The sequence below is a fragment of the Mastigoproctus giganteus genome, chromosome 1 (assembly GCF_048544385.1).
Source record: "Mastigoproctus giganteus isolate SK-2022 chromosome 1, ASM4854438v1, whole genome shotgun sequence".
NCBI lineage: Eukaryota > Metazoa > Arthropoda > Arachnida > Uropygi > Thelyphonidae > Mastigoproctus > Mastigoproctus giganteus.
This window is the reverse complement of record NC_143575.1, coordinates 174,344,590-174,368,536: the sequence shown is the minus strand read 5'-3', so window position 1 is coordinate 174,368,536 and position 23,947 is coordinate 174,344,590. Positions and strand designations below refer to the sequence as shown.

Genomic DNA, 23,947 nt, shown 5'->3' with positions numbered 1-23,947 from the left:
TCAAGGTCTTTTCCCATCTTTACCCCACAGTTCTTTACATTGAGGTATGTGCAATCAATGTGTCTCACTACTGAAACCTTCTTGAACCCATAAATTTTTAAATTTTAAAACAGCAATCATCTGGCTAAGCTTTATATCCCAATTATAAAGCTTAATTTTACATTTCTACAACAGCTAAAGCAGTAATTCCTATAAACAGCAGACTCTCGATTTACCCAGGATCGGATTAACCAAGACACTTCAAGACTCCACATTTAAAAGAAAAATCAACCAGAAATCATAAAATTCAAGTAATAACTAGAATAGGTATAGACGGATGTTATGCAAGTCATAAATAAGCGACAAGAAGCAGTGTTATAAGTCGTCATTGGGAGATTAATGTATATCTTGCAACCCCTGCTGTCTTCACACCCACCACTGAAAAAAAAGAGAACAAATGTTTAGTTTGTTTTAGTGTGTTGTGTTGATTGTTTTGTTATTTATGTCAAAGATGTCAATTTCTTATATAGTAAATATTTTTTTTTTGTTTAGAAATCGCAAAAATGATGGGTAAACACAAGAGTTATGCTCTCAATTAAACAAAAACTTGAAATTATTCAAAAGTTTGAAAACAGTGCATCCATTAAATCTTTAATGAACCATTATAATGTTAGTGACCAAACCATGCGCAACATCGTAAAAAATAAAGAGAAGTATTGTATTGGACACACGAGTAGCGCGTGGCAAGTTTTTTTCGTTTTTTATCTATCACCATATTTTTTACATGTTTTCTGAACATTTTTTTAATGTTTTTGGATTAACCAGGAATATTGCTTTGTTACAAGCTGGTGATTTATACAAAATTTTATATATATAAAATTTATGAGTTAATAGATTTTTCCACAGTGATAACACACACATTGCTCCTGACTTTATTTTAATCTATACTGTCATTTATCTAGTTGGTGTATATTATTGCTGTTATTCACACAGATTAATCAGTACAGGTAACCCTCGTATGACACGGTAATTTGGTTCCTACAAAATCTCGTGTAATGGAAACCATGTTATACAGGACTAAGAATCAGTGCAAAAGGGGGGGTTACGTTCCAAAAGCTAACAAAAATACACCTTTTTTTATATATATATAACTGTCAGAAACTTAATTTTTATAGTAATAATAACTATGTGTATTTTAGTGCAATTGCATCATTTATACACAGCTAATTATAGATTAGCAAATTTGCAATAGCGGCATCGTTTAAGTTACATCTGATATTGTGAATACCTTCACGACGAGTTGCCATGACATTGCACTACTTCAAATAAATAACGCTTCACCCGAAGGAGAAGACTGTTGTTACTTATTCTCAGTGGATACCACTACCCAGACAGCACTGTTTCAGGGCTATTTGGCCCTTCTTTGGTGGGTGGATAGGTACCCAAGTGATGTAATGATGACAAAACAGTTATGAAGTGTATTTCCACAATATGAGAGACGCCTAATGGTGTATGATATAAGTTAAGACTCTAATGCATTAAGGGCTTAAGCCTCAAGCTGCGAAAGAGATTAGACTGTGTATTTTAGTGCAATGGCATCATTTATACACAGCTAATTATAGATTAGCAAATTTGCAATAGCAGCATCGTTTAAGTTACATCACATGTTGTGAATACCTTCATGACGAGTTGCCATGACCTTGCACTATTTCGAATAAGTAACGCTTCACCCAAAGGAGAAGACTGTTGTTACTTATTCTCAGTGGATACCACCACCCAGATGGTACTGTTTCAGGGCTATTTGGCCCTTCTTTGGTGGGTGGGTATATTGTGGAAATATACTTCACAACTGTTTTGTCATCATTACATCACTTGGGTACCTACCCACTCACCAAAGAAGGGCCAAATAGCCCTGAAACAGTGCCATTTGGGTAGTGGTATCCACTGAGAATAAGTAACAACAGTCTTCTCCTTCGGGTGAAGCGTTACTTATTCGAAGTAGTGCAGTGTCGTGGCAACTCGTCGTGAAGGTATTCACAATATGAGATGTAACATAAATGATGCAATTGCACTAAAATACACAGTCTAATCTCTTTCGCAGCTTGAGGCTTAAGCCCTTAATGCATTAGAGTAATAATAACTTAATAGTAGTAACTTAATTAGTAATAACTGAACAAATGTCTTACCTAACAAACTGTGATACTTAAATGTCAGATAATGTACGTTCTTTTAAAACAAAACGTACAAGAGAGATACGGAGTAATGAGTTTCTGAGCATTTATGTTTTTTATATGATTGAATATTTCATGGAAGGGGAAACACGTTTAACCATAATAACGTGAAAACCCACAGAATTCCAGCTATCCATACTGCAGCAAATGCAAGAAGATAGTTTACTACCCGTTTATAATTGATTACACTAACAGAAAAGACCAATAAACTGGAAACTGCAAGTTCTTTTTATTGTTTTATGGTAGGGACCTTCAGAAATGTGCTTTAGAAAAATATTACGAAGGCAATAACAACTAGCGAGTCAATAACAGGGATTCACAAAAAGGAATGGAAATGTTGAAAATTACATCTAACATAATAGCAGGGTTCTCCCATCACAAAAGCTCAAAAATACCGTGTTATGCGAGATTTCCTGCAATTCTCAAACTGTGTTAGTGCAAAACCTTGTTGTAGAAGTACCGTGTTGTGCAAGGATTTCTGCAATTTATCAATCGTGTTAGAGCGAAACAATGTTGTAGAAGTAACATGTTATACGGGGGTTGCCTGTATTATCCAATTTATAATACCTTTATACTAAAAAGAATAAATGTACAAGGCATAATAGGCTATGAATTGGTAATTCACTATAAGAATATCAGTGATATGTCACCATATTTTTCCATAGTAGTAAAAACTACAGAAGTAGTGTAAATGGCACCGATTGAATTGTATCTCATATGTGACTACCTTCACAATGAGTTACCATGTATTGCACTACCTCGGATAAGTAGCGCTTCACCTATGGAGAAGACTGCTATTGCTTATCCTTGGGGGGGGGATACCACCACCACCACCACCACCCAAATGGCACCATTTCAAGGCTTGTTGGCCAATCATCGGTAGGCGGGTAGGCACCCCAGTGTTACAATTATGCAAATCCAGTTGTGAAGTATAACTCTACAATATGATAGAGGCCCACCAATAATAGGCCTACAAGCCTTGAAATGGTACCATATGGGTGGTGGTATCCCCTGAGAATAAGTAACAGTAGTCTTCTTCATTGGTGAAGTGCTACTTATTCGAGGTAGTGCAATACATGGTAACTCGTTGTGAAGGTAGTCACAATATGAAATACAATTAAATCGATGCCATTTACGCTACTTCTGTAGTTTTTAATACTATGGAAAAATATGGTGATATATCGCTGATATTCTTATAGTATAATACCTTTATTTAGTGAATTTCAGCATCCAACAGGTAAGTAGAGTAACAGCTGCTCTGCACCACAATTTCTCCTGACAACAAACATATATAATAATATTTTCAACTTATGCAGTTCAGGATTTTCTTTGTAAACTTCCTTCCTTCTTTCTTTCTTTTTTTTTTTTTTTTAGTAATCACCACTCCAATTAGACTAAAAATAAATAGGTTCACATAACAGAAAACTATCGGGTATAAATGTAATTATAATTCTTTCTGCAGTATCATCGACTTGTATTACAGTATCAATTTGTATGTGTGTGCCTTATTTTTTATATAACCTCATAATTATATGCTAATAAGTGAAGTGTTTGTTGTTAATACAATGTAATATTCACCCTCCTAGTCACCATGCTGTATTGGGTTGTTATGATTGATAATGAGAGTAAATAGATATAGTCAAACTTGATTATAACGAGCATCAAGGGATCGACAAAATTTCCTCATTTAACCATTACTCACTATATCAGTGATGTGGTGACTTAAATCTACCTCCAATTTTTTTTTAATTCTCCATAACTTGATAAAAAGATAAATTCAAAAAACAAAAGAAATATTAGAGAGAGAAAAATAATATTAGTATATACCTACATATTATTTGTATTAATATGCTTGTATGAACTACAGTACACTTAATATTAAACACAAGTTATTTGTCTGTAATTTTAAAACCATACACTTAATACTAAACAATTTATTTCTCCATAATTTGTGTAGTGGACCATTGAAGCAATGCTTCATCAATGTTTGTAAACTTGTTTATTCTTCCACGATGTTGATACCATTGAAAAGGACAAATAAAACTTTTTACACACTTCAGCATTTTTTGCACCATGTTCCAATTCATGAATAATTTCGACTTTTTCGCGAATTGAGAGAAACTTCCTTTTGTTAGTAAACATGTTTCCAAAGGAAGAGTTTGTTTCTAACTGATTTTACTTTAAAATGACACTCAAGTGATCTGCATACAAACAATTATCGTTTTCAAAATTCTTAGAAGTCCCGAAATAAATTTATGGTTCAGTGAATACAAGACAATCTGTAAATACAGTAGGGCAAGGGCGGAAACACACTATTATCACTTCACGGGACTCACTTCATTTCACTGTTTATGTAAACTGTGAAATTGGTCATAGGAGACATATTACTACCATGTCACGTTATGTGTGTTGTTCTCTTTGGGGAAAGCTGAAGCAAAACGAATTGCCACAGTTTATTTAGAAAATGCATGTGCTTTTCTTATAGCCAAGAAAACAAAAGAAAGTAAGCAATGGATAAACTGGATGAGAACAGAAAAAGGCATATTCCATCATTTACTGCAGGACTTAGAGAAAGATGAAAATCGTTTTAGGATGTACTTACTGATGAATAAAGAAGAATTTAATTTCCTATATAATATACCATATTTCTTCAATTCTAAGATGCCATCGATTGTAAGATGCACCTTAATTTCAGTGCCACCAGCAGAAAAAAAGCTTTGATTCTAAGAAAAAATAAATAAAATAAAACGCTAAAATAAATCTAACATATATTTTTATTATAATGGAATTCAATTTACTAACAACAATAGTATTTATCAGTAGGTATGTTATTCATCACTTCCTTTTGAATCTTCTGCGCTGTCAATATCTGAATCAATATCAGAGTCTACTTCACATTCAGGATCAGATTCTTCTGAGCCATCGTTATCTTCATTATCCCATAATATATCGTCTTCTGAGCCATCAAGAGCATTGGTGATGCAACATTTTTTAAATGAGTGCTTGACTATTCTTTCTGGGATCAGCTTCCAAGCTGTTGATACCCATTCTGCCAATTTTTAATGCCGATGCATTCTTAATTTTTCCAGAAGGTTGTCAGTAACAGCCAGGATTCATATTCCTTTCTCAAGTAATCCTTAAATGGTTTGTTGACTGAAATGTCGAGTGGCTGCGGTTGGCTAGTCATGCCACCAGGAATCACAACCAAGTCACCACATTTTTGCACGATTTTATTTTTGACCCATTTGACCCATGTCCACGAAATGCATCAAGTACTAGCATGCTAGGTGGGTTATGAAGACTTCCAGGGCGTCTATTCCACACAACATTTAGCCAGTCTTCCGTAAGCTCTACCGACATCCATCCATTTTTTTGTGCATGCACAATAACATCTTTGGGGGAAACTTCATTTTTCAGCATGGTTTTTCAATTTAAAATTAAATGTGGCAACTTTCAACCATCAGCAGTGATGCATAGCATCACAGTGATATGCTGCTTTTCGTAGCCTGTGCTTATAATCTTAATTTCTTTAGCGCCTTTAGTGTTGACGGTGTAATTTTGAGGCATATCGAAGAAAGATCTGGGTTTCATCAGCATTTCCAATTTGACTAAACTCGTAGTTTCTTTTTTTCCTTAATTTCATCACCTGTCGCTGAAAGTTAATCAGCTTCTGTTGAAAGTCTGCAGGAATTTTTTTGACAGATAGATGTTCGGCACCTTAATGATAATCTGCTACAATGCATGAGTCTGTCGCACCAGTTGCGACTGCCTTTAAAAATTATTTTCTCTATTCCAAGGGACTTGGCAATTTCTCCGGCTTTCAATTGCATGGCTTGTCGAGCGATGGGTAATCCTTTTGCACATGTCTCTGTTACAAAACATATCACAGCTTTATCGACTTGTGGAAATCTTCCTTTTTTAGGCCCCGTAAAGCACTTGGTTGTTGCTTTGCAAAAAAATATGGATTTGCGATCATTTCTCCAACGACAAACATTTACTTCACTAATGTCAACCTGCAGCTCTATTTCCATGTTCTTTTGCATACATAATATAACTTTTCATTTCAGTGCGGCTTCATAGTGCAATCTTTTTGACATTTTAATGTGCAATAAGGGATCAAAATGAAGGAAATACAGTAACTCCACTTCTTACGTACTTTCGAAGATACAAACAAAACTTCCTAGTTTTCGCTGAGTGAGCTCCGCTATAATGAAATAACGGTGGCTTCACATTTCGAAAGCGCGTGAAATCACCAATGCTACTTTATTCTCCAATGGAATTGGAGGATGCGATAACTGTCAAACTTGGAGGCGGGGTTTCCACGTAAAAACAAAATGTGGTGTTGTGTGCAAAACACGGAGAAAATTCAAAAAAAAAAAAAAAAAACGCGCTTGTAAGACGCCGTCGATTCTAAGACGCGCCCCATTTTTAGAGACTTTTATAGGGGAAAAAAGGTGCATCTTAGAATTGAAGAAATACAGTAATTAAGTATGACATAAGGTTAAAATGTGCAATTTCAAAATTCAATCAGCACTAAGAAAAAAATTAGTTGCATGTTTAAGGAAAGTTGAAATACTGAAAGTTTAATTTTGAATAAGGATTTATTCTGTCAAAATACAAAACAAAATTTTTTAATTAAATTTAATAACAAAAAACTACTTCTCATCGCTAAAAATTGAACTTGTAAGAAATTAAGAGTTGTACAAATTGAAATGATCGAGTCGACTTGTTCGTCCACTAAATTTGTTAATTGTAATACTGTTTGTCTATTTTCTTCCTTTGGCCATTTTTGAGCGTCTGTGTGGCTTGACATTTGTGGCAAGTATGCAGAGTAGCTGGTCGAAGTGAAGGGTGCTCCGGAATAGGCACAGGAGCAACATTCTTGATGTTGTTGTTGGTTTTCGGATATTCTTACTTGTGCACATCAAAACAGCATTACTTATGCTGTTATTACTTAATGCGACCATAGAAATTGCAAGTGTAACACCAGTGCACTATTGTATAGCCCCCACTCCCCCCGTCTCAGAAAGGACCAGGTTAGGTCATAAACCGGCCCTTAATTCCGATCAAGGTGGTCATAAAAGCTCAGTCTCCCCTTTCATTTTTGTCTATTCCAAGAATTAGGTTTTTTCAACTACTCGAGCAATTAAGAATGTTTTGTACAGTTACCAAAATTTGTACAGTATATCGTATAGTATGCTGGTTATAACAGTGTGATCATATAGGAATACACGTAGATTAAAATTATTATGGCTTTTTTCTCATTACAGCTGTGATCTTGTTATTTCTGTGCTCATTATAACCAAGTTTGACTGTATTTCATTCATTCGTATGTTATTTAATTCAGAAACAGGATTAGTGATTTTAGGTTGCCTTTTAGTAAGTTTAGGTTAATCATTTTAGGGAACAACATGTAAGTTGTTCCCTAAAATGATTCTTATACACCTCGTTGTCATCCTCCATTTTCACAGACTGTTACAGCCCTGCTACCTGGCACTTGGTTTCGAAATGTGCAGGATAGTGGCAGTAACATACATATTTTCATCCAACACCATTAAGTTTTCCACATAACACGAGTAGGGAAAAAATTTGGAGGCATTAATTTTAGAGTAGCCCTTGTGTAATGCTGAGAAGTATTAATTTTCTAATTAAATATTTTTATGGTGACCTAACACACTAAAGTATTGGAACCTATAGTATTCTGGTGTCAAGTTGGGCTGGTTGAGAAGATGGGAATTATTGGGTGATGTTGGTAGTTAAATTCCTTATGAACATCTAAAAAAGTCTATTTTTGTGGGTTTCTATTGCTTTATTTATTTTTTATTTAATTTAATTTAATTTTTTTTTTTTTTTTTTTTTTTGCAGGATAAAGAAGATGAATTAAAAGCCATTGATGGACTTTTAAGCATGCCATTGACATCTGAAATTTTTGAACAGTGGATTCAGCAGCATCCTTATTTTCTGCATCTTGAATATAACTGAAAACATCCTATTTGCTATATATGATCAGGTATTTTTCAGATTTTTATTTAACATATTGATACTTATGATATTGTAAAGCTGTTACTGACTTGAGCAAAACACATGAAATAGTTGCATAATTATTTTTGTATGTAATTTATGAATGTCCAAGCCCCTGACTGACACAGTCACATCTATCCTGTGGCCATGCCAGTGAGAATTGACCCACTGGATGGAAATTCAGGTTTTTCTTGCCATAAATCAAACTAGGTATTTCAATTTCATGTTTTTTTTCCTTACCAGACTCTTTGTGTCTAGCAAAGTTATAGTTTCCTTAAATCCTTGAACATAACATATCCCAGTTTTGTGAAAAAAAACTCATAGCTGTTTGTTCATTGTATATATTATATTAAATTAGTAATTAATAAATAAAATCAGCAGTGTTATTCAAAAATGACACTCGCTATACCTTATATACTAGTGTAGTGGTGTTTTTCTAGGTGTCCATCAAAGAATCTTGCCCCCCCCCCCTTTTTTTTTTTGCAACATTGGACATGCATGCACACAGATGATTTTTGTTATTGATTAATGATTTTATGTTTATATTACAAGACTGTGAAAATTTGGGTCAGAGAAGTTTATTGTAGAGTAATTTTCAAGTGTTTTATCATATTTTGTGATACAGCATTGAATTCAAGCACATGCTTTAACTTTGTACTTGCCTGATGACAAGTGAGCTGTGATTGTGTGTCAGATGTATATCTTTTTAGTTTTAATCAAGGGAGGTTACTTTGTATAATATAATAGTGTTTATGCAAAGAAGTTAAAAACTAACAAATGAATGGAATGAGGAATTATGTTTTTTGTAAATGCTAGGGAAAATTGCATTTGTTTACTGTGCTTTAATAGTGTGGCAGTGACAAAAAGACAAAACAGTGAAAGACATTTTAAGACTCCTCGTTTATCATTTGATAGGAATTATTCACTAGTTTCAGAACTGAAGAAAAAGAAAATTAGCAATATTAAATCAAGCCTGTTGTAAGGTCTAAAAAAAAACATTTGGAGATGGACAGCTTATTAAAGAAGCATTTGTTGCAAGTGATAAGTGACTTTTTGTTGACTTTTCAAATAAAAATATTGCAAACAATAGAAGTTTGCAGCTTCAAATGTACAGTTACAGAAGTGTGGAAGATATTTTGCATGATTTTAAAGTTGAACTGCAGAGTTATCTCAACATGACTGGTGATTTCTTTCAACTTGGATGAAAGTACAAACTTGTTAGATACATCTAAGTTAGCAATCTTGAATGGTATTTAATGATTTTGGAATGAAGGAAGAGCACTTGAAATTATTGCAGTGAAAACCAGAGGTTTGGATGTATTTGATACTTTTAAAGGTTATGCTGTGGAAATTGATTCCTTTTAATAGGCTAACATTAGTCACAACTGACACTATGATATGAAATATATCATAGTGTCAGCAGATTTAAACTTACCAAGAAGCTGCTTGTGCAGGATTAATACAGTTTGATCATGTTATGGCATTTGTCATAGAAATCATTAATTCATTTCACTCACATAGTATTTTTTAAGGCCAAGAATACAAAGTTGAGTTTAAAGATCTCATCCTTCATAGAGAAATTAAAATGCTGAGCAAAAGGAAATTTCTCTCTCCATTTATAAATCTAATAAAAGACATTAAAGTATCTACAACTTGAAATGAAAACATGTGAAAGAATTTTATGATTGCAGTTGGATATTAGACATAATGTTTCTGCCCAATTTGGCTGGAAAACTAAATGACTTGAACTTGAAGCTCCAAGGTGAGAGAAAGGATATAATTGAAATGATTTGTTTATTTCTTTGAAATCCAAGTTGGACCTATGAAACAATCATTTAGAAAAAAAAATTTCAGAATTTTCTCCATATCAAGGAGTACTTCATTGAAAGTGACTCTGATGCTATTTGCTTTACACCGATGAGCCAAAACATTATGACCAGAGAATCGTTTTGCAAATCGAAGCAACTGCAGGTGAACTATGGCGTGGGTCAGGACGCGGTATAAAAAACACCTGATACTGAGCTCCATTAATCAGTATTACTCTTGTTCTTTAGATGGGAAAGGCAGTTAAGCGAGTTTCACAAAGGCCAAATTGTAATGGCCAGACAACTGGGTCAGAGCATATCCAAGATGGCATGGCTGGTCGATTGCTCATGGTGAGCCGTGGTTAGTACCTACCGAAAGTGGTCCGAGGAGGGGTAACCCACGAACTGCCAGCAAGGTGTTGGACGACCATGGCTCATCAATGCTCGAGGTGAGCAAAGGCTCTCCCAGATGGTACGTGGCAACAGAAGGGCAACTGTGGCACAACTTGCGGGTAATTGGAATGTTAGTGACCAGAGTAATGTGTCATAACACACGGTACATCAAAACCTACTGAAAATGGGGCTGCGTAGTCGCAGGCCAATCAGAGTGCCCATGCTAACCACGGTTCACCGGCAACAGCACCTGCAATGGGCACGTGAGCATTGAAACTGGACCTTGAGTGATTTGAAGAAGGTCGTCTGGTCTGATGATGTTTTCTGTTGCACCACGTGGATGGCCAGGTACGTGTGCGTCATTTACCTGGGGAAGTGATGGCACCTGGATGCACCGTGGAATGAAAACAAGCCGGTGGTGTCATGCTTTAGGTGATGTTCTGTTGGGATACCCTGGGTCCAGTCATCCATATGCTGGGCACTCTGACTTCTACCACCTACCTAAACATCATTGCTGACCAGGTACACCCTTTCGTGGCAAAGGTCTTCTTCCCCTCTGGCAGTGCCATCTTTCAGCAGGATAATGTGCCATGCCACACCACCCGGATTGTTCGAGACTGGTTTGCAGAACATGAGGAAGAGTTCCAGGTATTGTCGTGGCCTCCAAATTCCCCAGACATCAATCCCATCGAACATCTGTGGTTTGTGTTGGAATAGCAACTCCAATCTGTGGCATCTCAACCACATACCTTACAGGAGTTAAAGGATCTGCTGGTTATGTGTTGGTACCTGATACCACAAGACACATTTAGAAATCTTGTAGCATCCATGCCTCGCCGGGTACAAGATGTTTTGGCTGCACGTGGAGAACCAACATCATATTAGATATGTGGTCATAATGTTTTGGCTCATTGGTGTATTCACTTAGTAAAAATTCTGTAAAAACATTTCTGTGGAATATTTCTCTAATTTTCTAAAAATGGATGCACAAATTTCATTTATCTTCATCCATTAGCTCTGTAGATGTGACTGGCATTGCAAAACCCATTTCAAAATTATATGAAATTAAAATTGAAGTCCCTTAAGATTGATTTATCAATTTGAATTTTCCTTCTTGGAAATGAAGATTAAAATCAATAAGTTATCCAAAATTAATTGTAATCCCTCTGGATGACTGCCTAATTGGGTATATACAGTTGGTAAAATAATAAGAGGAGTTTACCTCAATATAGTACGTAGAACACTTCCGTATGATACCCTCCAGAAATTAAAACGGAAAAACGAAAAAATCGACAACTTACCGGTACATTAGAGTAAAATATAAATAATTAAATAATCAGTTTAACACAATTCAAATCAATTTAAAACAATTAAAAATCAAATTAACGAAATTAAAAGAATCTAACGAAAATATTCAAAACGATTTTCCTTCCTGAAGCGGACAATGCTTTTTGACCTTATGTCGTGATCACAGGAATGAAAATTATCGAATCGGGTTAAACCTGAAACTTAAATAGTGATTATTTGTCTTCGCGCATGCGTGTAAAGGTCCACGCATCAGAGATCAAATATGGCCGCCGAACATTAACAGAATTCTTGTGTAATTTAATTTCAACGGTTTCTGCAATTAATAGTCGCGTATAATTACGTTGAACGTTAAGTATTTTGGCCTCGTTAAATAAAAAAGTATGTTTTTCTTTAATGGCATGAAAGGCTAATTCTGACGCTGCTGAATGAGAAGCACGAACTGAGGCTTCATGTTGATTTACACGAATATTAAGAGAAAATCGCGTCGAACCTTGGTAAGATGAGTCGCAATCACCGCAAGAAATGTATACCAGGTCATTAATTTGTGTTGCAAATGTGGAAAGAACCGAGCGATTGTTCAGTATAGTGTGTAACTTCCGTATTGGCCTAGCTTCAATTTTAAATTCGGTATCTTTAAAGAATCTATTAAGCTGTTTGTGCCACTGTTCAACATACGGGACAGAAATAAAGTATTTTTTGATATTACTATTGTTGATTGGTGTAGTATTTTGTATCCTATCCTTAGCTGTTATTTATTATTATTTGGTTTTTTTTTAGGAGCATTAGCAACTAAGGCCATATTGCTCCGGGATATGCGGTGGTCATTCCTTGACCTTTCCGCATACTCCGTATTTGGTGGTGACGGGCTCGAACCCCGGTCTAATCAAGAAGCATGTGCTACGCACTGCTGCTTCTTCCCACCTGGCTACGGAGGCGCTATCCTTAGCCTGTACCCTAATTCGGTTTATTGTGGTAATGGAATAACCCCTGTTTAAGAATCTGCTAGTTAATATTTGTATTTCTGAGTCCAAAGCAGATTCTGTCGTTGAATATTTATAGGCATTTAGAAATTGATTAAAGATAATCGATCTTTTGTAGGTGAACGGGTGATAGCTATTATAATGTAGAAGCATACCGGTGTTTGTAGGTTTTCGATAGATGCTAAATTGTATTTTATTCGAGTCCTGGGTAAGCGTGAAATTTAGAAAGTTTAATGACTTTGTATCTGTATCCTCCCTTTCCAATGTAAATTTGAGTCTAGAATGAATATTGTTAAACGAATGTAAAATGTCTTGGATAGTACTACTATCGGTAATAACTAGAACATCGTCTAAATACCTCCCATAGTATGTGATACGGGGTCGAAAAGGTGTCAAATGTATATGCTCAATCGTTGAGAGATAGATCTCTGACATTAAGCCACTCAGGCTCAAACCCATTGGTAATCCAAAAATTTGTTTGTACACCTTGTCTCAAAAGGTGATGTAGTTGGCCTCAACTAACAGTTTAATTAAGTGAAAAATTTCCTTAATAGGTAGCTTCGTATAATTAATCGGTGTCGAGTTTTTATTTAACATATCCCAAATAATATCTAATATGTATTCAACGTTTACATTTGTATATAACGAGGTAACATCTAGTGAGAATAAATTGTCATTGTCACCGAGTCTACAGTCTTTAAGATTATTAAATAATGTATCATAGTTCTTAATCCCAAATTGTATTACCTGTCTAAAGGGTTTTATAATGTTATATACATGTGTGGCTAAGGATGAAAATGCCGAGTTCCTGTAGGAAACAATAGGTTGAATAGGAAATCCAATCTTGTGTAATTTTACCTAACCGAAAAGTGCAGGAATATTGTATGTTCTGGACTTCGATTCCTTTAACTGAACCATAGTAATGTAGTCGTTTTTTCGATACATGGTTAACGTTTTATACATCACTGATACATCACTTGATCATCATCATCAGCCATTTTCAATCCACTGCAGGATGAAGGCCTCTCCAGCAACTTTCCAATTCCTTCTGTTTTGAGCACTGGCCATCCATTTACTACCCAAAAACTCATGAATTTCATCTATCCATCTCCGCCTTTGTCTTCCAGGTTTTCTTCTAGCTCCTCTTGGGTACCATTCTGTTATTTTCTTAGTCCATCTGTCATCATGTCTTCGAGCTATGTGTCCTGCCCAAGACCATTTTAGTTCTTTAGTTTTGATAAGAATGTCCTTTACTTGCGTTTGCTGCCTAATCCATGTGTTTCTCTTCTTATCTAACAGTCTGATTCCCAATATAATTCGTTCCATTCTTCGCTGTGTAGTTCTCAGCTTCTCTTCCATTCTTTTTGTGAATGCCCAAGTTTCACTTCCATAGGTCATGGTGGGGAGTATACATTGATTCATTATTTTACGTTTCAGACAAACTGGGATATTGCTCTTCGGTATGTGACTATATGTGACTGAATGCTATCCATCCAATATTTATTCTTCTCTTGACTTCCAGCCATTTATCATTATTACAGTTAATAACTTGTCCCAGATAAGTATATGACTCCACCTTTTCAATTACTGCTCCTTCAATCATTATTTCCCTTTCCGTGGCATACTTGTTCATCATTACTTTTGTTTTAGTCATATTCATCTTTAGTCCAAAATCCTTACTAACTGTGCATAACTGATTAAGATTTTCCTCTAATTCTTTGGGATCGTAGCTTATGACCACAATGTCATCTGCAAATCGTAAATGGTTTAGGTACTCTCCGTTCACATTGACTCCTTTCTGTGACCAGTCTAATCTTCTGAAAGCTTCCTCAAGGGCAGCAGTAAACAGCTTCGGAGATATTGTGTCTCCTTGTCGAACTCCTTTCTCGATTTTAAATTTGCTACTGTCTTTGTCTAGTCTAATAAAGGAGGTAGCACTCTCATATATTTTCTTCAAAATCATAATATATGGGGTATCTATGCCTTCTTTCCAGTGCCCGAAACATTGCCTTATGCTTTAAGTCAAATGCCTTTTCATAATCTACAAATGCCAAGCATAATGGTGTTTTATATTCATTTGCTTTCTCCATTAGCTGTGATATTACGTGAAGGTGATCCATAGTTGAGAATCCTGTCCTAAAACCAGCTTGCTCTTTCAGTTGATTCTCATCAAGTATTCTTTCTAATCTGTTAGTAATGACCCTTGGGAACAACTTGTAGATGTGGGATAACAAGCTAATTGGTCTATAATTTCCAATTTCTGATTTATCTCCTTTCTTATGCAGCAAAACTATGATTGCATTATTCCACTGCTTAGGTGTCACACCTTTTCTAATGCACTTTGTGAATTGCCTTGCCAGTTTTTGTGTTATGTCTCTTCCTCCCAATTTTAACAACTCTACAGTAACTTTATCTTCCCCCGGGGCTTTCCGATTCTTCATTTTCTTCAATGCATGTTCTACCTCATCAGGAAGAATATCGGGTATGTCGTATGTGTTGCTACTTTGCAATCCATCTTCCCCACTGCTGGTATCATTCCCTCGCTCCTTGTATAATTCTCTATAGTAGTCTTCTGCTATTTGAATTATGCCTTCTCTGCTGTTTATAAGTACACCATCGCTATTCTTCAGTTTCAGTATCATTTGTCTTTCTGTATTACTGCTCATGGCTGCTGATTTAAATCCTTTGTTTTCCCTTAATACTTGTTCTACTTTTCTTGCGTTAAATCTTCTTATGTCCTCTCTGAGTCTCTTTCTAATGGCTTTGCTAACTCAGTATACTCAATTTTCTCCCTGTCAGTGTTTTTCTTGCTCTTCATTTGTCGTCTTCGGTTCATCATGACAAGTGTTTCTTGACTAATTTTTTCTTCTTTGGATTTCTGTTTCCCTATAGGTTTCTTGGGCTTTATCACTTTCAGAAAGTTGTAATATTCCTCGTCGATATCTTGGTCCTGAGCAGTCTGCAGAAGCTCAAACTTGTTCTTACGTTCCAATACATACTGCTTTTTCTCCTCCTCTGTTATCTCAAAGACCTTTGTATTATTTACTCGAGTCAGTTTTTTCCTTTCCTTTCCTACATCTATATCAAGTGTACATCTTACCATTCTGTGATCACTTCCAACATTTACCTTATTCAGGACGGTAACATCATTCACAATATATCTTCTGTTAGTGAGGATGAAGTCGATTTCATTAGTTGTTAATCCATTTGGACTCTTCCATGTCCACTTTCTGTTCACCCTTTTCTTGAAAAAAGTGTTCATTACTGACAGTCCTTGAGATTCTGCAAATTCCACAAGTCTTTCACCTCTTTTATTTCTTTCACCAATTCCAAAATTTCCTATAGTTCCTCTTTCTGCGCTGTTTTGCCTTTTTCCAACCTTAGCATTGAAGTCCCCCATAATAATGGTTTTTCTGCTCATCTAGAAGACTCAATTTCGGTGTACATTTCTTCAACCTTTTCATCATCATGGCTCGATGTTGGTGCATAAATCATTATAATCTTTAGCTTGTACCTCTTAGAAATCTTGAGTATTAGTCTTGACACCCTTGGTGATGTACTTTTGAATTCCAAAATGTTGTTTTTAAAATCTTTATGGACCAGAAACCCAACTCCACCTTCACTTCTTTCACTGTTTCCATTGGTGTACAGCAGATTTCCACTTGATAAACTTATAAGTGATTCATTTCTTCTTCTTGTTTCAGCCAAACCGATGATATTCCAATTCACATTTTCTAATTCCTTTTCCAGCTCTAATATCCTGTCTTCACCAATGAGTGATCGTACGTTATAACAGGCAAGTTCAGTTTCCGTGCATGGCAGCCTGGTCGTACCCAGAGATTCTTAGCACCCTCTGCTTCCACTCTGATCCTCTCGCTGCCGTAAGAGGGAGAGTGAAAGCTGCTGGGGACTGAGGGCCATTTGTATTGTTGTGCTCTCATATGCTGGAGGGTCACTTGCTACATCACTGTATATACCCAATTAGCTTAACAAAATAGAGCATTACACATTCCATTGATATGGTATGTACTTAAATGCTGGGCTCAAGTAGAAAGCAGATGCAGATTAATCAGTTGTTTTACTTTTCACATAAAAGTTAGACTTTAGGAGGTTGAATTATTTGTTGTGTTATTTTTTTATGTATGTAATTAAACTGCTTTATATTGTTTATTAATTATTGAAACATTAAAAATGTTTGTGGCCATACTGCATTCAGGCAGAATTCAGTTTTCACATAAATTGTAATCATTGCTGTCATAATTGTCTTTGCTTTGATATGAAGCTGAGAAATTTGAGTTCTGGTTAACTGGTCTTTGGTAATGGTACCCAATTATATATAAAAAAAACTTTTTCCTATTTTTTGTTTTTTCTTTTTTTTTTCTCCTGTATATTTAGTCCTTGTTTTTAAAAAAACGTAATCTTTTTTTCTAAATTTCTGTTCTGAAACATTTGAGAGTATTGTGTAGGCAAATGATTTTATAATGATTAACTGCTTATACGAGAGTCTGTTTTATGCACAACTTATTACCAAATAGTTGATTTAACATTGTTACAGTTTTAATTTTTATGAAATAGTTTTTATATTTGTATATTAATATTCTGTCACTTGCACCCTCAGTTTAACAAAGATGCTCATGTGATAATATCAGTGAGACATCCATTTTTGTTTTAATTATAAAAAAATAATTTTTAACTTTGTTTACTGAATTAAAAACTGTGATCTATTAATTATGATTTGCAAAACTCGATTTAAAAAAATGAAAGCAAACAAGAATATTAATTATAAAGAAGGTTTTATTAATTTTTTTTTTTTTAGAATTTTAAAGGTCATTCATTCTCCTGGATTAAAACAGTTAAGCATGATTTACCCTTAACAAAGCCATGTTTTATCAATCTGTGGATTTTAATTTCATAGTAATTCTTCAGTTAGGTGTTTGACAAGTTCACATCTGATATTTGATATAACAGATGCAATCTCCTCCTTTGCTTTTCAAAGCTATTTTTGTGCTGCCATTTATTAGAAACTATGTATACATTTAGTTTGGAAACAAATAAGAGATGGCAGCATGTAACAGAAAAATTTCAAGGCAATTCCTACTTTAATGGACACGTTGTTTGAGCTGGCCTTCAATATGTATATGTAGATGCACATTCAAATTACTGTTTAATGCTGCACTTGTAGATGTATGTCCAAATTACTGTTTAACGCTGTTGAATTGCCAGTTTATTGAAGGCAGTTTCTTCTTAGATGATGGTTGACAGTATGAGAACTTTTATTTTAATTCCTTTTTGCTACTTTTAATTTTTCACGGTTATTCATTCTCTCTCTCTCATTGATTTGGGAATAATGCACAAAAATGCATGTAGTTTTATAAGTCAAATTTTTATTAAAATACATTAATTAATTATTAGCCATCTAGCTGGCACTCTGGTATGTTTGATACCACAAAAACAGTAAAACTTATGAATTTAAATTAAAAGAATCACATGAATTTTAGTGTACCTCCAGTATGATATTCATTTTCAGTCTCTATTTTCACTTACAGTTAAAAATAATTTACAATTATTTTTTAATTGTAACTCTTTAATTGGAAAAGTTTGCTTTAAAAAAACTTTATATCATCATGTGCCCCATAAAACACTTGCTCTGATAGAGTTTTGGCTTTCTTCTGTTTTCAGCTGCTCATGACTTAAATTTTGGCTGTATAGTAGTGTCAGATGATGCAAAAAAAAAACTTTTCTTATAATGTTTTTTGATTTTATTATACAATATGTGGTTGTAATTAAGAATAGAATTTTAGTTTTGCATTTTTAAATATTTTTTTGTATTTTTTCCCAAAAAACTGATTTGATAAAGCAAAGACAGCTACATACCCGCTATGGTTTTATGCACATTTCCTCTAGAGTTAAAATCTTTCCTACCTTAACATTATCTGCATTGCCAACAGTATCTGCTGGAATTGCCATTTTCTTGAAGGCAATTCCTTTCTATATGATATTTGATAGTCGATAGTATGAGAACTTTTATTTTAATTCCTTTTTGCTACTTTTAATTTTTCATGGTTATTTATTCTCTTTATTTCTCTCTCTCTCTCTCTCTCTCTCTCTCTCTCTCTCTCTCTCTCATTGATTTAGGAATAATGCACTTTAAGCATAAAATTGTTCTCGGATCACTGGAAATCATTTGGCTTTGATGGATTGACACATCATCTAAAGAAAAAGAACCTAAGCTGGGAGCTACTCACCTAAGTAATACCTCATCAGGAAAGAAAAATCCTAACTTGATTAATCATGAAACTTTAATTTCTACTACTTATTGCAGTGTAATTTTTTTTTCTCTTTTATATAAACTTATTCAAAAATAACAAGTAATCTCAGCATTAAAGATTCTTGCTTGTCACTTCTTCCATTGGAACAGTAAAAAATATTTTGAGGTCTTTGTAGGTTAACATGTAAAGTCATGAAAAGCCTAAATACCTCGGTGATATAATACTCAGATTATTCTTTCAGTGTTTAAAACATTGTATATTTTTTTTAAGTACAAATGACATTTATATAAATTGTTAAACTAGGTGCATAGTTTTATAATTGTAAAACATTTAAATAATTTATAATTTTGATGTGATCATGTTGGGAAATATATATGTTAAAAGTGGTATTTGGTAGTGTATAGAAAGAGAAATTGTATATTTTTGTAACTATATGTTTATTCAGCTGTTATCTAATATTAGTGTCACATTGTCGTTTTGCTGTTGTGAATTACAGGACAACTAAAAAGAAAGTCATTAGTAGGATGATATGTATAATACATTCAAGAAGTTCCTGAAACTTTTTTTAAATAGTGTATGTGTACCTTTACACAATATTTTCTCAAGTAGTTCTGGAGTAGTGATTTTTTTACCAGTGTTTACAAAGCTGCTGGAAACAATTCAGGAAGCCCATTTTGTACTATTGTCTGTACCTGTCTCAAGTGCTTTGCTTCAGCAGCTACATCAGCAACTTTCATCTTTTCATCAATAGTTTTATCCTGAGGGAAAAACCTCACAGTGTGATGATAGATGTATTGAAGCAAAGTGGATGCCCCAATATTGTTGTTTCATATTTGGTGGAATATTATTGGAATACAACAAAACCTGGTTGGGCTCATTTTTTCTTTATTTCCTTCTAATTGCATCTCTTAATGATGTAGCAAACAATCACTGCTCTTTTTTCATGATTCTACTTTCTATATAAATTAAAAATGGACAATTCCATTGTGGTCAAAAAAGCTTCTGATATTACTCTGCTCTTGGCTACATTTCTTCAAATCCTCATTGCACATTTACAGAATATATTTGCCAGTGTGATTTATACTGAAACATGAACTGTGCCCGCTAGCCACCTCTCAATTCTTCAGAACAAGTTAGAACTTGTTCATTCATACATATTCATCAGAAATCCATGATGATTAATATGTCATGCACAGTATTCCTTTCTTAAAATTGCTGAACAGCAGAAATATTGACGATATAATTAATATTAATTCTATTAATAAACATAATTAAAATTAATAATAAAAAAACTTGAATACTACTCCAAATAGATGTAGTGAAAATGGATTGATATGTTTCATGCTCTCCCATGAAACATATCCAGGAGTTTTATTATATTTCTGGGAACTTTTTGAATGTACATTGTGTATCAGAAATGATAGATACAATAATGGGATTATGAGAGCACTATAGTTATTGAGCGATAAATGTAAATAGCACAACATATTTGTATAATATTGTTTTCTTTCTAGTTGTCATATAATTTTGACCAAGATGTTTATGCTATTGAGCTGATTTTACTTGTTAAATGTTGTTATTAAAATAAATGTGGTACTATTTCTGCCTTATAAATTTTACTAATGAGGATGGAAATTCAGCATTTGCCCTGCAGATGTTCTTTGAATATTTGTAAATTTTCATTCATACATATTCATCAGAAATCTATGATGATTAATATGTCATGCACAGTATTCCTTTCTTAAAATTGCTGATCAGCAGAAATATTGATGATATAATTAATATTAATTCCATTAATAAACATAATTAAAATTAATAATAAAATTACATAAACAAAATTGTTTATGACCAAGTTTCTGACAAACATTATCATGATGATTTATAATTATAGCTAACATGACATGTACAACATTTTCATATCATTATGAATAATCAGGTCATTTGTATTTATAGTTTTGAAGTTTTTAATTAATACATGTTTTTTCCTTTCTTGAATGATACATTCTTGTTAACTGTCATCACTTCCTGTCTGAAATGAAGTGTTTTTTTTTTTTTCTTTTACATGTCTCAACCCTAAAACAAGAATTTACACATTTTCTTTTACCCCAACAGAATGTCTTCCGTTTCTAGGATAAATACTGAATAGGCAGGATTTGAATATAAAAAACTTTTTTTTTTCCTTTTTTTTTTTTTTTTCTCTTTTATGCTTAAGTCAAATATTTTCTGTAATCTCAATGTCCATTCACAGTGTTACTAACATGCATTGTATGATATTTATTGTATTACTTTTTTATAAGAAATATTTTAGCATGGTGGTCACTTTTATGTTATAACTTACAGTATGGTTTCACCTCTGATATTTTTGATTTGTGTTTATATGAAAATCGTGGAACATAGAACCAAATCTAAAATAACTCAAATACAGGTGTAAAAGGTGAGTATTAATCCCATAGAATCATCAGGATTCTACTGTAATTACATTTTGATTTGGCTGTCAAAATGTAATTACAGTGGGATCTTGATTATCCATGTTTTTATTAGACAATGTCGCAGTTAACTGGGCTGGCTGTCTTCAAATTGGAAAAAGATTAACAACAGGAATGCTGATTTTTGGCAACAAAACAAAATTAAATACATTTTTGATCAAAAGCTTATCCAATTCACATAAATATTATAACACCAGTTCTGATTAGTTCTGATATTTTAATGTCAAAACTAATTAGTTAATTATGAATGTGCTCAAAATTGAAAACCATTTTAACATTTTAAAAGCAAATTACCATAGCAACGAGATGTCAACTTAGATCTTTTTAAGTATTAAACAGTTTTTTATTAAATATTTTTACAATATAACATTAATAGAATAATGAATCTGCTCTACATTTTAAGCATATTGCTATATCAAATTTTGTTTATTAAAAACTTTATAAAATTATTCTCTATATACTTACTTTTTATCATAATTACTATAATAATAAATGAATCGAAAACCCTTTAAAAAAAAGAGGCAAAAAAAAAAATTGATTTCAATTATCTGAGAGAGAGAGCAAGATGTTATCCAGTGCAGTATCAGTTTCATTCTCCTCATATGATCAAAGTCAGTATCATATGTTTATATTTCCGTATTTGTTTATACCTTGTCATTTGATGTCATTCACTCTCTTTAAAATAAAGAATTAAGGTCTCTTAGATCATAATATCTCTATAAGAAAGTTAAAGCAAAACAAATACCAAGCATAAACATCACATAGAAGAAAGTAAATTTATGAAATCATTGCAGAAGTAATATGCAAATTCATAGTGTTGTTATGTGAAGCCTACTTGCCATGCATTTCTTATTTTCTTATTTACAAGAGGATATTTTCTGTATCTATACAATATGTTATATTTTAAAGATCACAATATTTAACTCCTGCAAAATACTTTCATTCAATTTATATTCTTGAGCAGAAAGGGCAGGGTAGCAAAACTGGATACTTGGCCACTATGAAGAGATAGCTCTATATAGGAAAAAGTCAATTTTTGATTTTAAGTTGTTTGATCATTTTTAAAAATATATATACCAAATGTTCCAGAATTGAGTAGATCATTATTGTAATAAATATCAGTTTTAAATTCACAGATTATTCACAGAAAAGCTAATATTCAGAAAAACATTGAAGGGCAAATAGTAAACATTCAAGTAGTACACAGTAATGTCAAAAAAAAAAAAAAAAAAAAACTGAACAAGCTGTAGTTCATTACCTTTAATCAGAAAGACATTATTCCCTCTGCTTCCATATGTTCCTGCCATTTGATCATGTTAATGCTTGAAGCAGCTCTTTCTGATCATTTCATGAAATATTGGCAGTGCCTCTGTTTCATACTTCATCCTCTTGTAATTTTTCTCTATTGATTGGGTTGTATTGATTATAAAGCATGCTAAAATCTGTTAAGCATTTGAGTATTTTATAAATAAGGTCTTCCACTTATGCCTTATTAAACTCTCGGAAATTACAACTGAGAATCTGGCATTTTGACTAGAGTTGATACCATGGAGTTTCTCTGTTGTTTTGCAGAAGTGCCTTTCTCTGTCTTTTTCTTATCAAGAAAAAATAAATAAAATAGATAAACTGCATTAAAATCAGAACTTTTTTAAAATTCTGTGAATTTTTTCTGAATTTCATCAATGAATATGGGTATGATAAACACCTAACAATAGTTTTCTGTAATTGTTCAATTAGTTATTAGGGGAAAAAAAGCAAAACTGTATTCTCTGGTTTTTCATTCCTAATGCAATGCATACAATACCACCTGAAAATGAACCCTCTTGTAATTTAGAAAGCAATAAAGATTAATTAGATTTATTTTACAATAAAATAAATTACATGTTTTCCATTCCTCACTCACATTAAAGGCTGCCTTCCTTGACAATCACAGTAACAAAAGACCAATCAGAGACAGGTGCAGAAACAATGTGTTGAATGTCGAAAGAGGTTGATGTGATAAACGTTATTGTAAGGTGTTAAGTAAAAACACACACACACAAAACATTAGTGCAAGTTTATTCTCTATTTTGCAAACATGTGCAACTCACATGTTTGCAAAAGGGGTCTCTATATCTCCACAATAAGTGCCAAATGATAAAATTTACTGTGAGGTTGTACTTATACGATCCATTGACGTTTTATCTTCAAATAATTTAAGATATATAAATGTTTAAATATAAATTATATATAAATATTCAATTTGTCATACAGAAGCTGGATGACATTTATAAATTTGATAAATTTCAAACTTAGTTTGGTGGCCAGCGACTTTCTATTGTGAATTCCTGAGACCAAAGTGTGTTTCTTTACATGACTTAAGTCTGCTAGCTGCAAGGAGAATTCATAGGTAGTAAGTTGCCTGGGTTCTTGGAACCATTAGTTTTATATTATTTAACTTTAACTTAAATGTAATTGTTTTTTGGAGTACCAATT

The 23,947-nt window shown here is 33.5% G+C and overlaps 1 protein-coding gene across 1 annotated transcript in view; it reads left to right on the top strand.

Annotated features, from left to right (window-relative positions):
* cnk (connector enhancer of ksr) overlaps nt 1–19,000 on the top strand; it is a 327,711-nt gene extending 308,711 nt beyond the window's left edge. Inside the window, exons 21-22 of the mRNA XM_090389913.1 lie at nt 8,076–8,220; nt 18,853–19,000. Coding sequence (XP_090246039.1) covers nt 8,076–8,192 — 117 coding nt within the window. The 3' untranslated portion in view covers nt 8,193–8,220; nt 18,853–19,000. The remainder of the gene's footprint in view (nt 1–8,075; nt 8,221–18,852) is intronic.
* Nucleotides 19,001–23,947: the final 4,947 nt, after the last annotated feature.